We start from the raw sequence: 15,149 nt of genomic DNA, 5'->3' as shown, positions 1-15,149 counted from the left end.
CAAACACCCTTAATCTCTGTTCCTCTCTCAAAGTGAGAGTCCAAGTTTCACAACCATACAGAACAACCGATAATATAACTGTTTTATAAATTCTAACTTTCAGAATTTTTGACAGCAGACTAGATGACAAAAGCTTCTCAACCGAATAATAACATAATATATTGTTTACCTAATATATTAGTGATTAAGAAAAATGATTAAATATCTAGCAGTAAGTAGCTGACTGTGCAAATGTAAAGCGGAACAAAACAGTAACAACTTCGAAACATTTGCAATAAGTTAGACAAAGCATGAAAATTGTACAAAATGTGAAAAAGTTTATTCGTGGCCTTATTCAAGGTAATGTTGCATTAAGCAGCAAAAATGTTAGTCTAATAGGTTAACCCTTTACCAGGCGATTTTTTATAGTATCAATAAAAAATTAAACTTTCAGTATACCATAAAAATATGCTGTTAAAGTCACTGATATTTTTTAAGAAATTTTATTTTGACACGTTCAGCCCAAATTTTTGGTGGGAAGTACTCTTCCCACAGTCCATAGAGAACACTTATGAGCAATTCAAAATTAATAAACGTAAAAATTTAACATTTGTTAGAATTTTGTGAATGAGTTACATAGTTCAGAAATAAATATTAGCTCTAACCTAGAAATTTGACTATAACAAAGTGTAATGTTACTTACCAGAATAATTATATGAAGGGCTGAGGTTTTATATACTCGTAATTCACCTAAGCGTATCACAACACAATGTAATGCTTTTATAATATAAATACCTAAAGAATACTGTAAAAAAGGTATAACACGTTTTCGCACTTTCCATACACTAATAATTATACTCTCAGCTGGCTTTTTAATTCACAGTATCGATATTTTGTGATCTGTACTGATCTATCTATTTTTCACCGAGTTCTAACAATCGCTGCTAGATATGAGACGCTACTAGAGGTGGTAAGACTTTTCCCGCGGACACAGTAAAATAATTAATTTGATGGGAAATATACTTTCCACCACTTGGTAAAGGGTTAACATCCGAGGCAAACTGCTTAGGTTAATATACGGTGCACAAAATATCTCAGATAGAAGTAAATCTGTATAATACGGCAACAAAGAAACGTGTGAACAGAATAAAATTGCCTTCAGACCGAATAGACGACGATTCATTCGTGAACTACTTCGCCGAACCACCTACGAACTGCATAAGAAAGAAGTGCCACCTATAGAAAACATCCTGCCGCAAAGAATGCGGGAAAACACAGCTGGTAAAGGTAAAGGTATCCCCGTAACATGCCATGAAGGCACTTGGGGGACATGGAGGTAGAGCCCCATGCTTTCCATGACCTCGGCACTAGAATGAGGTGGTGTGGTCGGCACCACGCTCTGACCGCCTTTTACCCCCGGGAAAGACCCGGTACTCAATTTTATAGGAGACTGAGTGAACCTCGGGGCCGTTCTGAAAGTTTGGCAACAAGAAAAAATCCTGCCACCACCTGGGATCGAACCCCGGACCTTTCAGTCCGTAGCCAGCTGCTCTACCAACTGAGCTGCTGGTACCGACAATAAACAGTACGTTTGATGACGTAAGCATAAATGTTAAACTATATAAATCACGCGAAAAAATTGAGAATGGTTGCAATGGTTTTCGATTCAATTTGACTCAGGAGAAGAGAATTCACAGGATAAAGATGACGAAAAAATTTAAATTATGGTTTATTTAACGACGCTCGCAACGGCAGAGGTTATATCAGCGTCGCCGGTGTGCGGGAATTTTATCCCGCAGGAGTTCTTTTACATGCCAGTAAATCTACTGACATGAGCCTGTCGCATTTAACCACACCTAAATGCCATCGACCTGGGCCGGGATCGAACCCACAACCTCGAGCACAAAGGCCGAAGATGACGATGAAGATCAGCTCTAAGCAGATGTATGCATGTCCCCCGTGAATGGAATTCTCTACCTCAGAAGATTAGGGGCTGTCACATAACTACTTTCAAGAACAGGCTAAACGATTTCTTACGAAGGCATTGAAATTGAAGTTATAATTTCATTAATTTCATTATATTTAGGTATGACTATTATTATTATTATTATTATTATTATTATTATTACATAATTATTTTATTTGTGTGTTGGTAAGATAAAAGGAATTGTTATTGTAATATAATCATGTATTGAAGATTTTGCTTCTATTATTTGAAGTGTAAAATCCAAGAATCATTCATTATTATTATGTATTAGATATTGTAGGTCTAATGTATTATATTAATTACATTTTGTTTATAGTAATGTAGTAATTTTGTATCATACTGGTTGAGTGGAAGAGAAAGCCGAATGGCCTAACTTCGCCAGTTAAAATAAGTTATTATTATTATTATTATTATTATTATTATTATTATTATTATTATTATTATTATTATTATGCAGTAATTAGTATTCGTATACCTTGCTGCGTTACTTTACAAAAGACCTTTCTATTATTTTCTTTGTAGTAGGCTTAACGTTTTTAAGTTCAAATTTGCAATTTATTTTCCAAATATTTTTTCACGTAATCTTCTCTTTCTTTCGTTCCTTCTTTCAATTAGCTTAATTTACTCCTTATTTTGTAGTTAATCTTTACGCCTCGGTTGAGAAGAATAACAAACAATATGACCTTTACTCTTCCTTCTTAGACGAAATAAATGAAATAATCAACTTAATGCTTTTCAAATAAAATTGTCGAGTGTGCGAAAACTTTTACATTTCCCTAAATAAAAAATAACCTTATCTGTTTGTATAATAATAAGTTATAGTAAGAAAGTTATTGTCACTGGTTTTATGAATAACAAAATTACACAAATAACGAAAATTGATTAATTAAAATCAATCAATATTTTACCCTATTACTAGGACAATTAATGTGTATCATGTTTATTTTCTCTGTGTTGTAATATTAAAGTACTGCGCTTAATAGATTCAACCTATAAAGAACGGTTTTATTCAACCAGATATTCGATAATTATGATGATATATACTTAAATGAAGCTTAAAATAATTATCGGTAGAACTAAGACGCCACTGTGGTTTGGTGGTTGGACTTATAAACCTGTGGACCGAGTTCGATCTCCGGTGTACCCCCGATTTATAACTTGTGTAGGGCACGCCCCTTGCCCACGGTAACGCAGGGGTTTTCTCCGGGGGTTCCGGTTCCCCTGTGACATTCCAACTAATTTACATCGTCTCATGTCATCGTGGGTGTAGCGTGCACTAGCACCATAGTGCACCTTGGGCAACGACTCTGTTGGTAAATTGGTCTACAGTGTCTTTACAACTGGCTTCATATGGGTGAACGACGAATAGTCAAGTACCCGGCATTAATAAAAAAAAACAACTGAATTTAATTGTAATAATACTGAATACTTAAAAGAATTAGAACTGAATTATCCCATTGTATTTAACCACCACTTGACATTCTATAAAATAAAGATCTTGAAGACGGCTGTTGACAAATGAAAGACGTGAGAATCCTGTGAAGTTCAGAACTCTGTCGCGCGGCACGGGGAAAGAGATGGCAATGGGATGGAGAAGATTTGCTTTATTAGTTATTATTATGCAAGCGATTTTATAAAGCATAGGAGGTTTTGTCCGGAGTATTTAGAATGATGCTTAAACCGTAACTTGCCGTGTCTGTGGCTCAGCGATAGCTAGCTGCACTTAGGCCAACATCCAGACGGCCCTGGTTCGATCTTCGACCTGGTCGTGATGGAATCTGGAGAGGGAATAACAGACATTGCAAAGCTTTTCTCGGGATACTTCCGTCTCCCACTTTCATTTCACTAACGCTTTCTCATTTTATCTACAATCTACAATAGTTGAAAGCAGGCCGGGGTGAAGTCTTCGGATATAAAGGCTTGGATCTCCGAGCCCTGGAACTCATCAGATATTCTTATAGGGATAGGATTGATTCTGTCAGAGTTGAGACAGTCATCTCGGATTCATGAATACCATCCAGACCACTAAGGGGGTATGTTTTTATTTAACTAAACTTCAATTCAATGCTAATTAAAAACAAAAACAGTTGAATGTAAGGCACATCACTTTTTTCGGTGCCTGATCTTCAGCTGTTTTAAACAAGTTAATCCTGGCAGGCGTTTTGGCTAAGAAGAGCACTAATTCATTTTAGGGACGAGGAAAGCTTAGTAAAGACTGTAATTCATTTTGGTTTTCTAAAGTTGAGTTGCCGAAGAAAACCAAAGTAACGCCGGGAGCTTTCAGCTAATACTTAATATAATGCATTTGTCTACTACTGAGGTACCGGTATGCATACTGCTCCATCTTCTATAACGTTGTTTAATTATAAATAATTATAATTGAAGAAATTCTTGGTGAAGAAGTGTTTTGTGTATTATTGTCTATTTTACTTAAATTTACGTCGTCAATAATGATTAAATGGTATTTGTGTAGAAAGTAGAACAAGTAAAATAATGTGAAGATAAAGAATTTAAGAGCAATGGGAGAAATACCCGTCGCTGGCTATTATGTCTTTTGTTCGCAGATTTCATATTTAAACTTCTTGGCTATTAGCTTAATTAAACATATTGTGACAGCGACGTGAGATTCGAACTCACGACCAGCGTCCCGCAAGAAAGCAGATCGCGCGGGGACGGCGCGCGGCGGAGAGAAGTAAGGGGGAAGGGCCTACGCGGCGAGAGAGTGGAGAGGGAGTTTGCGCGCGCATCTTCTGCTTGCATAGAGAGGCCGAGAAATCCGTCGAAGTGGAAGACTCGCGAATTCGAACTTTCGAGGCTACGTCGCTGTGGTTATAAATTACGGTCGCGAAGGAACGACAGAGTTTTCAGTTATTCAGTCAGTGAGTAAGCCAGAGCAAGCAAGCTAGACTTGTGTGCCGGAGTTCGACTCGAGTGTGCGTCCGCATCTGCGTCAGCATCCGAAGGCCTGAGTTCGAGTGCAGTGGACTGCAGTTGGAGGGACCTGAGTTCGAGTGCAGTGGACCGCAGTTGGAGGGACCTGAGTTCGAGTACAGTGAACTGTCTCTGAAGGTCTGTGGTTCGAGATACTGTGAACTCGAGTGACTGAGATAGAAGAACTGTGAACTGAGAACTGATAGTTCTGATTTGTAAATAGTGCTTTGTAAATATTAGTTAAGATTAACAGTTCATTGTTGTTCGTACTAGTCCAAGTAAATTGTCATTGTCATCAGTGGAGTGCTATAACGAATACTGTGTTGAGTGAAAATCCAATTGTTGACGAGAGCGTTTAAGGCGAATTGTAGAAAGGAATTATTGTTGGAAGAATAAATCCTATTGTTGAGTTGAAATAAATTCACAATATAATTTCATAAATATTAACCGTATAGGTCTATTATACTTATTTATTTAAAAGATCAAGGGCAATATTAGTGCGTCTTATTTCGGGGATTGTCTTCGAAAATTGAACGAATGGTCGTTATAATGTTAAACAAATCCAATTCTTTCTGCAGGTTTCAACAATGTGAAAGCCTTGAAGGTCTTGTTTTTCATGATTAGAGCATTAGAGACAACTGCAGGAGTTACAGGATCTGCAGAGACATCTGTCCGAGCAGCAGAAAACACGGGAGAGGAAATGACTGGTAATTTCGTCTAGTCTGCTTTCCTTAAATTTTAGGGATATGCTGTAAATAAACTATATTGGACAACGGCTCGAATGGTAGGCATGGTAATCATTCGACCATCGAGAATGAAGAAATTAATTTACACAATACTTATAGTGTGTTTGAAATTATCCGGGCTTTCTTTGAATTTTTTGGAAACTCACTTAAGAGACGTAGAACTTTGTATTATGAACTTGACATCGCAAAGGAAGTGAATGACACCTGCAATCGAAAGCGCCATTCATAAAGAATAAAATAGCATGAATGATGGTAGTGTGTAGTAGTAGTGGTGGTGGTGGTGGTGGTGGTGGTGGTGGTGGTAGTAGTAGTAGTAGTAGTAGTAGTAGTAGTAGTAGTAGTAGTAGTAAGAGGAACAATACACCTAAAGGAAGTGCTGTACATAATACATTTGAATGGACATCCAATTTCACCTACAAGTTGTAACAAAAGGGGAGAAATTCACAAAAATATTCAATACAGAAGGCAGAATGCGTCTCTCTTGGACATGTCCGCTGTTCGTTTTTAGAACCTCGTGGTGCGCTTCGATGAATATTTACGAAGTAACTAGAGCGTGAAGCTGACCACTCACCGCCATCCACAACAGAGGTCATGGGGTTGAAATACTGAGTGAGCTATTCATTTCAGCCCACTTTTCTTAGATATATTGAAAGTTACGTCTGCGATGTTAGACGAACGGTTAAAGTATCAGCTTTTCAGGGTAATGATCAAGATTCAAATTCTGGAGAGTTCAAGTGAAATATAAAACTAAAAAAGAGAAAATTTTGGATGGTTTTCTCGGGATATTTCGTATCGTATTTATAACCAGTGCAAAAAACAATGGGTACCTATTGCAACAAATCTATTTCTGGGTTCAAATTCGGCCGAGGTCGATGGATTTCAAAGGACGACAAAATCTTTAACGTGGGTCTCTCCGGGAGAGATATAAGGGTGTGGCACTAGTGTTGTATATTTACAACACGTAAAAAACCACATCACTGACAGAGGACGCAAGAAAAAAATCGTCGACCATTTCGCGCCCACGTTGAATTTCTATTGACCTCTACAATTATTCAAAGCGCCGTCAAATAAACTGCTGCCGCTAGCACCACGTTACTCCTCGGAAAAACCCACAGTACATAATCTTTCGTTAGAATTGTTTTGGTTTGCACGATAATCTGTTTGTGTGTTTCTACGGTCTTGCAATTATTTGAGATGGTAAAACTGTGAAGTCGTACATTATACTATTGTTACGGACAAAAGGATAATGTTTCCTGTATTATAAATAGTGAAAACATTTACTAATAAAAATGGTATATACAAACTGTATGATAACTAGGGCTGTGACATCGGTATATTTGTATTAGTTTGTAGGTGAACATAAGACGCCGGTCAGAATATAGGCGACTTGTTTCAAGTACAGGCAGGGGAAGTGAATTTGACACACGCCTAAGCAAGCACGTTCCGTGTTTTGTATACGATTATTGCGTATTATAAAATCAAGACAACACAATCATTATATACAAGGATTTACATCGGAAAGATCTAAAATGTTGAGGTTGAGAATAATTTGTTGGAAATCATACTTAAATTGTCACAAATGTGGTAAAACGTAAGTCTGAAAAGATGTTTTTTTAATTTTTTTTTTTAAATTTTATTTATTATTATTATTATTTTTTTTTTTTTTAGAGTTTTGCATTACAGCTCTGGAATTTCGAAAATGCATATGGCGTATGATGATATAAGCAAAAAGGTGTATGGGAAAATGAACACAGTAATAAAAAAAACTGTGGTTTCAATACATTATACAACATTTCAAGAGTTTTGTCAGATGACAAGTCAGTGCGATTGTTATAAACTTGATGTAGAAATTGATGATGTGAAATATTTTACATATGTGCCCTTGGTTTCAGCAGATGTAGAATTCAGTTTTTCCGCATACAAGGTTATACTATCCGACACTCGGCTGTCATTTTCATTTGAAACTTTGAAAATGAATGTTGCTGTTCATTGCAATAGCAACCGAAACCAGGCAAACAATATGCAAGAAAAGTAAGATACGGAATAGATGAGATAAATAAATTAATGTAACAGTTAAATATAGGCAAAGCAACATACGTTTTCGGTATTCTAAAACTGTAATGGAAAACTCTAAATATATATATATATAATCTTTTCAGACATGTTTTACCACATTTGTGACAATTTAAGTATGATTTCTCAACCTCATCAGCATTTTAGACCTTTCCGATATTAGCCCTTACATACAATGATTGTATTGTCTTGATTTTATAATACGCAATAATCGTATGCAAAACACGGAACGTGCTTGCTTTGGCGTGTGTCAAATTCACTTCCGCTGCCTGTACTTGAAACGCCGACTACATTCAGTCCGGCGTCGTATGTTCACCTCAGACTAATACAGATATACCGATGTCACGGCCCTAATGATAACGAAGAATTCACTGAAATGTTAATTCACAACCCTTGAGTGTTGCTCTATAAAAATGACTATAACTAACGTCACCCACTAGAGTGGCTGCTTCCACTATAACTATATATAGCAACTTTCTCCGAACACCAGCGCCGGAGATTCCAGTTATGGACAATACCAGTAATCATTTACCGTCTCTTTTATTTCTTCGCATATTTTATAATTCTTTAAAATACTGTACTTTCAACTTTTTCTTCTTTTAAAATATAAATATTTAGATTCCGTAACAATCTCAACTAAGGATTTTCACTTCATGAATTTAAAGAAAACGAATAAACAGTCAGAAATGACTTCAGAAATTTTACTTGAATTCACTGCTTGACGATATTTTTAGCAATTTAAATGGTCGTGAGCAACTCGAAAGTAGTTGAACGCTGATATCTTCATCAGTATCACTTTGTACAGTTAGTTGTTTTGCCATGAGCTTCACTTCAAATCTGTTAATATGTTTTCGTCTCTTATGTACTCTAATCTTTCAAGCTACACTTTCATAACAAATTACAATTCGTGCTAAGGCTTTTCACAACAGCATTACAACACGTGCATTAATTCATTTACATTATTATGTCTCACAAGAAACTCATATGATGTCAGTCGGAGATATCACGACATCAGAACATGATCCATTATTTATTCAAACTCTTGCCACAGCCTATACCAACTGTCTATCTTTTTCATGAGAATATGTTTACTCTGCTACTTTGTGTTCACCGCCTGGTCTTATACTGTAATTATCAAGCTCTGTCTCTCTCTCTTCAATGTAATGTTATGTAAACATCTCAGCGATTCTTCATATAGGTCTATATTCTTTGATGTCTTCTTTGTTAAATAATAATAATAATAATAATAATAATAATAATAATAATAATAATAATAATACTTACTTTACTTCACGGGCTTCTCCACTTCTTCAGCGGTTGCTCTTTATTCCCACTCTCCAAGTTTGCCGATCCTTCCAGTCTTTTTCCTCCAAATTACGGTTTCTCATCATTATCATTATTCCATTTCTTCAGACTGCTTTAGGACTGTCACGTTTCCTCCTTCCAAATGGTGACCATTCCAGCATCCTCCTTGGCCATCTCGCTTCATTCATCCGCCTCACATGCCCATACCATTGCAGCGTTCTTTCTTCTATTCTTTGTATTAGTCTCTTCTGCCTCCATTCGCTTTCTGATGTCTTCGTTCCTTATTATCTGGAACCTGGGTATCCTTGTACTTCGTCTTAAACCATCTATTTCTACAATTAGGTCACCCTGAGTGGCGCAGTTGGTATAGCGCTGGCCTTCTGTGCCCGAGGTTGCGGGTTCGATCCCGGTCCAGGTCGATGGCATTTAAGTGTGCTTAAATGCGACAGACTCATGTCACTAGATTTAGTGGCATGTAAAGAACTCCTGAGGGACAAAATTCCGGCACACCGGCGCCACTGATAACCTCATAGCGTCATTAAATAAACCATAATTTTTTTTATCTACAATTAGAATTTTATTTTATTTTTTGTCGCTCAGTACATGTCCACCCTTCTGATACATAGGTTAGTATGGATTCCACAATCGTATAGAGCAGGCATGTCAGAAATCAGACTCTACATGTGCAGTTATGTGTTCGGATCGGCTGTCTGTGCAGGTTGCATCAATCAAGCGTTGCTCTTACCCGTTCTTAGCTGGAGGGGTGTACAATAATCTATTCTGCGCTGGTTGAGTGGAAGAGAAGGCCTTATGGCCTTAACTCTGCCAGTTAAAATAAAACATTATTATTATTATTATTATTATTAGGGTTGGAGTAAATAGGCATTTGGACATTATAAACATAGTTAGCAGAACAAAAAAAACACAGTTATTATCAGTGTATATATTTGACAATTGTAATACAAGAAACTTTAGGCTTACTCAGTTATACTTCACAAAGTAGTGGTTTCTAAGCATCATTTATTAATAGACTTCGTGGAATTGCCATGAGAATCGTAAGGTTTACTACGCTCGCGGTATAGACTGTATGAGAAGGAGACGTGCAACGGATCGAGTATGCCTCTGATGTAAACACTGAGCAGTATACTGCGGTTACAATAAAACCTGTATCCTGCATTCAAGAAATATAATGAATGATCATTGAAGTAGCAAATGTCTAAACATGTAAATACACAATTATTTTGTAGTGAGATATATTAACTCTTAAAATTTAATGTAATATACTCACATCATCCTTGAATATGTGCATTGCAGTGAAGAGTTACGTACATTTTGAGCGACTGCAAAGTAACCTCCTCCGATGGTCACTTAAACAGTTTTTATTTTGGGAAAATGTACATTCAACATCACACGATGTAATAGGTGCATATTTGAAGAACGGGAAGTCACTACTTTTTAGCACACCAACTTCACACGTCTTGTCGTGACGTGATAGTACATCATTTATAGTACGATGTTGTGAATAGGCAGAATTTTTAGCAATAATGTTTCTCAACTTACATTTCACTTTTTCTGAAATTAGTGATATTCTGGATAACGATTTGTGATACTTTATCCACTATATTAAGGGCTTTTGAGAGTTGTAGTTTAGACGATTCTAACAGGGTGATGCTTTTGGACACGATTTTAAAATTAGAATCAATGAACAGAATATCTTCCAATAGCTGTTCAGAAGGCAATGATTTTACAGCTGCAACAGCGCGGAACTGTCTGTGCTATCTAATGCATCAATTACCTCCATTATTTTGCCGTAATATTCTGAATAATAATTAACAGCATCCAATCACGTTTTTTAACGGGTCAAGACTGGCTGCGGGGGTAAGGGTATTCCAGAGGCAATTGTTTGGAACAGCAACAATCTCATTGTAGTATGTTTGATGAATTCTTGTCTGCACTGAACAAATGTTAAGCTTTGACTATTCCGACCACAGTAATGCAAAAACAAGTTCTTACATAGGTATACATTAGCTGTAGTTGCTCTATCTATTTGGACCGGTCACAACTCTTAACATGAACTGCTTATACTACGAGACCGGGCGGTCGCTCACCTCCTCTATACTACCGTACATCGGCAACCTGATTGCACGCTGCGTGTGGCAATTCAACGAAGTCTATTTATTAATATGATTTTTATACAGTATTTGAAGAAACAAAATTGCGGTAATTTCGAAACAACAAGAAACGAACAAGTATTTCATTTTACGTAGTAGGTACTAATTATTTTAAAGTAATAGACCCTACTCTTTCATTGTTCGCAAGCATTATTATTTACTTTGACCATTGGTACACAAATGTTGAAGAAAATATTATACTCCTAATTAATTACATGCAGTAAGACACTGTGAAGTTTTTACACTGAAATCATTTCTTTGCTGTATGTAAATATATAAATTAATATTAATATTAATAAATATAAATTAAGCTTAGAAATTAAATTCACATATAGTTTATTTGAACAAGAGCAAGTATCGAAAAGTTGGGAGCGTTACTCAAAGAAATTAAAAGTGTAGTTCACAAGCTGTGAAGCGACGATATTCTCTTTATGTCAGATTTAAAGATTTATTAATATCAATATATTGAATTAATATTGTGACGTGAGATGGAAAATTTGCCATTATATATTTTTCCAGAAAAATTTTCCGCCTTGCCAATAGTTATTTTCTTCTCTCCTTACAACCTCAAGAGCCTCACATGTATTCCTCACTATATTATAATCACTTACCAGTTTATGAAATGAAAGTCGTAAGTCGTCTAACCTTTGATGGCTATGTTAGTACAGACTCCAAATTAACGCCATTGTCAAGTACGTTTTGCCGTGAGAGTACTGATTAAGAAATAAGCGCTGGCAATATCATATTTTGAGAACTGTACTAATCTGATCTAAATTGTCACCTCACAACACTATTACCTCGACATAGGCTGATGAAAGCCTTTCATTTTAAAATAATTATTATTGTTGGCTGAGGAAAACATTATAACAATTATGTTATATGATTCGTAATTTCTCTTCTTCGTTATCTGTGAACTCCTCACTTTATTTATCATAACTCATTCACAGACACAGCCAAATCGGCACTCGTACTGAAACTGTGTTACTGAAACAAAAGCTGCTGCAGGTATTGTATAGCCCTGTCGCGTTCCCCTCCAAGGCGCTTCACTCCCTCCAGGTAGGGAAATAGAGAGTGCAGATCGCACAGAGACAGTTGCACAATGTGCGCGACTGCACAATGTGCAGGGTTTTGACATGCCTGGATCATTTTCTTTGTCTCTTTCTTAATTTCTGTACTCCACGATACATCATTCAACATTCTAACACATTTCCTCGCTTGAGAAATTTGATAATCAATATTTATTTCACAATAATAATAATAATAATAATAATAATAATAATAATAATAATAATAATAATAATAATAATTATAATTATAAGTATTGTTATTTTTTCTTTAACAAGCAATCTGTACTCTAAACATCGATGCCAACTGATATACATTATACAGTATACATCTATGAAATAAGAACGAACGAACATTGTTCCAAAGAAAGAAATCATCAGGGAGCTAAAATAATAAAATATTAGTACAAAGATTTTCAAGCTATAGAATTATCTCTTATATTACAATGATACAGAAATTAGCTATCAAACATTTCTCTAACTGATTTCCACAATAAAGAATGCTTTTACTAAAATAAAGCGAAAAACTATTTTGAAATGAGTAAAAAGGAGGCTATAGTTAGTCCATTTTTTTACATCGATCAAGGACATAGACTTTGACGACAGTACAAGTCAGGAAGGTTGAACGGATACGTCCACGGTTATAGAGTTAATAAAGAAACGCTGAAATAAGATAAGAACATGAATATCACCAGCATTATAGAATAAATAAATACAGACAAGGGTGGTACGATTGCATATTGAAAATGACTATAGAAGATTTATAAATAGATTATGGAACAACAGAGACCGAGAGACTAAAGAGACGTTGGTTATCCTTTTTAGAGGTGGAAGAATAGACTATAATGTGAACGAGTAATAGTCTACGGACTAGTCAATGTTACTTCAACTTATTAATATGACTATTACTATATGTCATAGAATGTAATATATAGAGTACAGTTCCAGAAAAAATGACCCGAATATAAGTATGTTCCAGAAAGAAAAAATGGTCCGCTTAATTTTACTGTTCTAGATACAACGCATAGCGCATGTGCAGTAAACAAGACGCGTGTATATAATTATGTTACTTGTAACAGTCGTGCGAAACTTGCTGTCTATATACAGGCGGACTCCCATCAAAACTCGGGCCATTTTTTTTTCTGAAACTACACATTAAGTTATTTATATTTAAATATTATTTTCAACCTCTCCATTTATTTTATACAATTCATATAAACAGAGCTACCTTCCAATGGCAGGAACAACTAAATGAATAGGGACTATTATTTTAAATACGAAGACCAAGTCATCCTTTCAGATTCTGAGGACGACTTTAAAAAACCAGCTTGCTTACTTACGGCTTTTAGAGAACCCGGAGGTTCATTGCCGCGCCTTCGGTCCCTATCCCGAGCAAGATTAATCCAGTTACTGTCATCATCAGTTTACCAACTTTAAAACATTAGAAAATGTATAATAAAAATCAACACTAAAATTGAATTTAAAGGCAACTTTTAAATTACAGCCCGATTATCTAGTCCTGACAGCTTAGCGACGCGAAAGAGGGGAAGTAATAGGAGTAGTGGGAGAGTTCCGGAGTAGAGATAAGGGCAAGCGGTCGGTAAGAGAATGCAGTACTGCTCAACTGTACTGGAAACACAACGCTATACAGCATGCGAAACATCCGATCCCTTTGACTGCAGGCAACCTACTAACCTGAACATCCCTTGGCGTTAACTTAATGGACTCGCCTGACCCAGGCGCAGATCGCCGGCGACTGTCAGAACTAAATAATCGTACTGTAGAGTCAAATATGATGTTAAATGATACTGCGGAACAGGTTTACAGCCTGAATTTCTTCGGAAATCACATTTACTATAATGTAGATGAACATCTAATACAAAATTATTAAAATTACAACTTATATGCGAAACATTGTTTGTTGTTGTTTAGTGAACTGTACGAAGACAGGTCTGAACTTAAAGTGATACCAACAAGGCACCACTCATGAGGCAACTAGGCCAAGAGATAATGGGATAAGATGGCCAGTTCCTTTCCCCCTTCATTGCATGCATCGCCGACTATTAATCTACATATTACACTAATCAGACTTCATGTGTACAAACAATTGTTTTTCTTCTGACACATACCGTCAAGTGAGGTGTACTGCCTGGTAACAGATGCACATATCAGTCAGAACCTCAATCAGAAGCATGTGAAACCATTAAGACCTTAAGAGAACAAAACGAGGAAAAACACTATGACAAACACAGCTACGGCTGTTCTACTTCTTACTTATGATAGTGAATATTGGGCTCTGAACCAAACAAAAAGTAGAAAGATCGAGTCAACAGTGATGTAATTCTTAAGAATAACCGGCTATTTCCTTGAAAGACCATATCCATAATACTTATAGGCCTATTGGAGCACAATTAAATATTTATAACTTGTAAAATAAAACATCAGATGAAGCAATAATGGTTCCAATATATCGGACGCATGGACTCCTGGTGAACAATAAAACAAATAATATTACAATACTTAGAAACACTGGTCGACATTTTGTTGGAAGAACGAAATTACGTGGGAGGACAGTCTTTAAGTCAGAACTAAAAGCCTACACCTGTAGCAGAAGACGAGTTTCAAACATAAGAATGAGCTGAATACAAAAGAGCAATTAGTTTGTTAGCTTACCTCGTTTCTAGCCGTATACATATTCGTAGTGTGTCAAGTCTCGCAGGAACCCGCTCCCTACTAGAGCCCTGACGCTCGTGCAATCACTGCGACGTAAATCGCATACTGTTTGCAGTACCTCAAGGTTACAGAGATTAAATACTTGATGCTAAGTCTTCAACAATAGTTCTAACCAATTTAAAGAAACTTTCCTTCGCATAAATGAGAATGTATTAAGTTA

At 36.2% G+C, this 15,149-nt stretch overlaps 1 protein-coding gene across 2 annotated transcripts in view; it reads right to left on the bottom strand.

The window, feature by feature from the left end:
- LOC138696254 (ankyrin repeat domain-containing protein 29) overlaps positions 1–15,149 on the bottom strand; it is a 227,425-nt gene that overhangs the window by 36,681 nt on the left and 175,595 nt on the right. Inside the window, exon 1 of one of the 2 annotated variants that reach the window (XM_069820943.1) lies at positions 14,930–15,062. The exons of the other annotated variant lie outside the window; for it this stretch is intronic. Coding sequence (XP_069677044.1) covers positions 14,930–14,950 — 21 coding nt within the window. The 5' untranslated portion in view covers positions 14,951–15,062. Of the gene's footprint in view, positions 1–14,929; positions 15,063–15,149 lie in introns of those variants that run through there. 2 annotated transcript variants of the gene reach the window in all.

The sequence above is a fragment of the Periplaneta americana genome, chromosome 3, assembly GCF_040183065.1.
Source record: "Periplaneta americana isolate PAMFEO1 chromosome 3, P.americana_PAMFEO1_priV1, whole genome shotgun sequence".
Taxonomy (NCBI): domain Eukaryota; kingdom Metazoa; phylum Arthropoda; class Insecta; order Blattodea; family Blattidae; genus Periplaneta; species Periplaneta americana.
The sequence above is the reverse complement of the archived record's forward strand: the minus strand, read 5'-3'. Positions and strand labels throughout refer to the sequence as shown.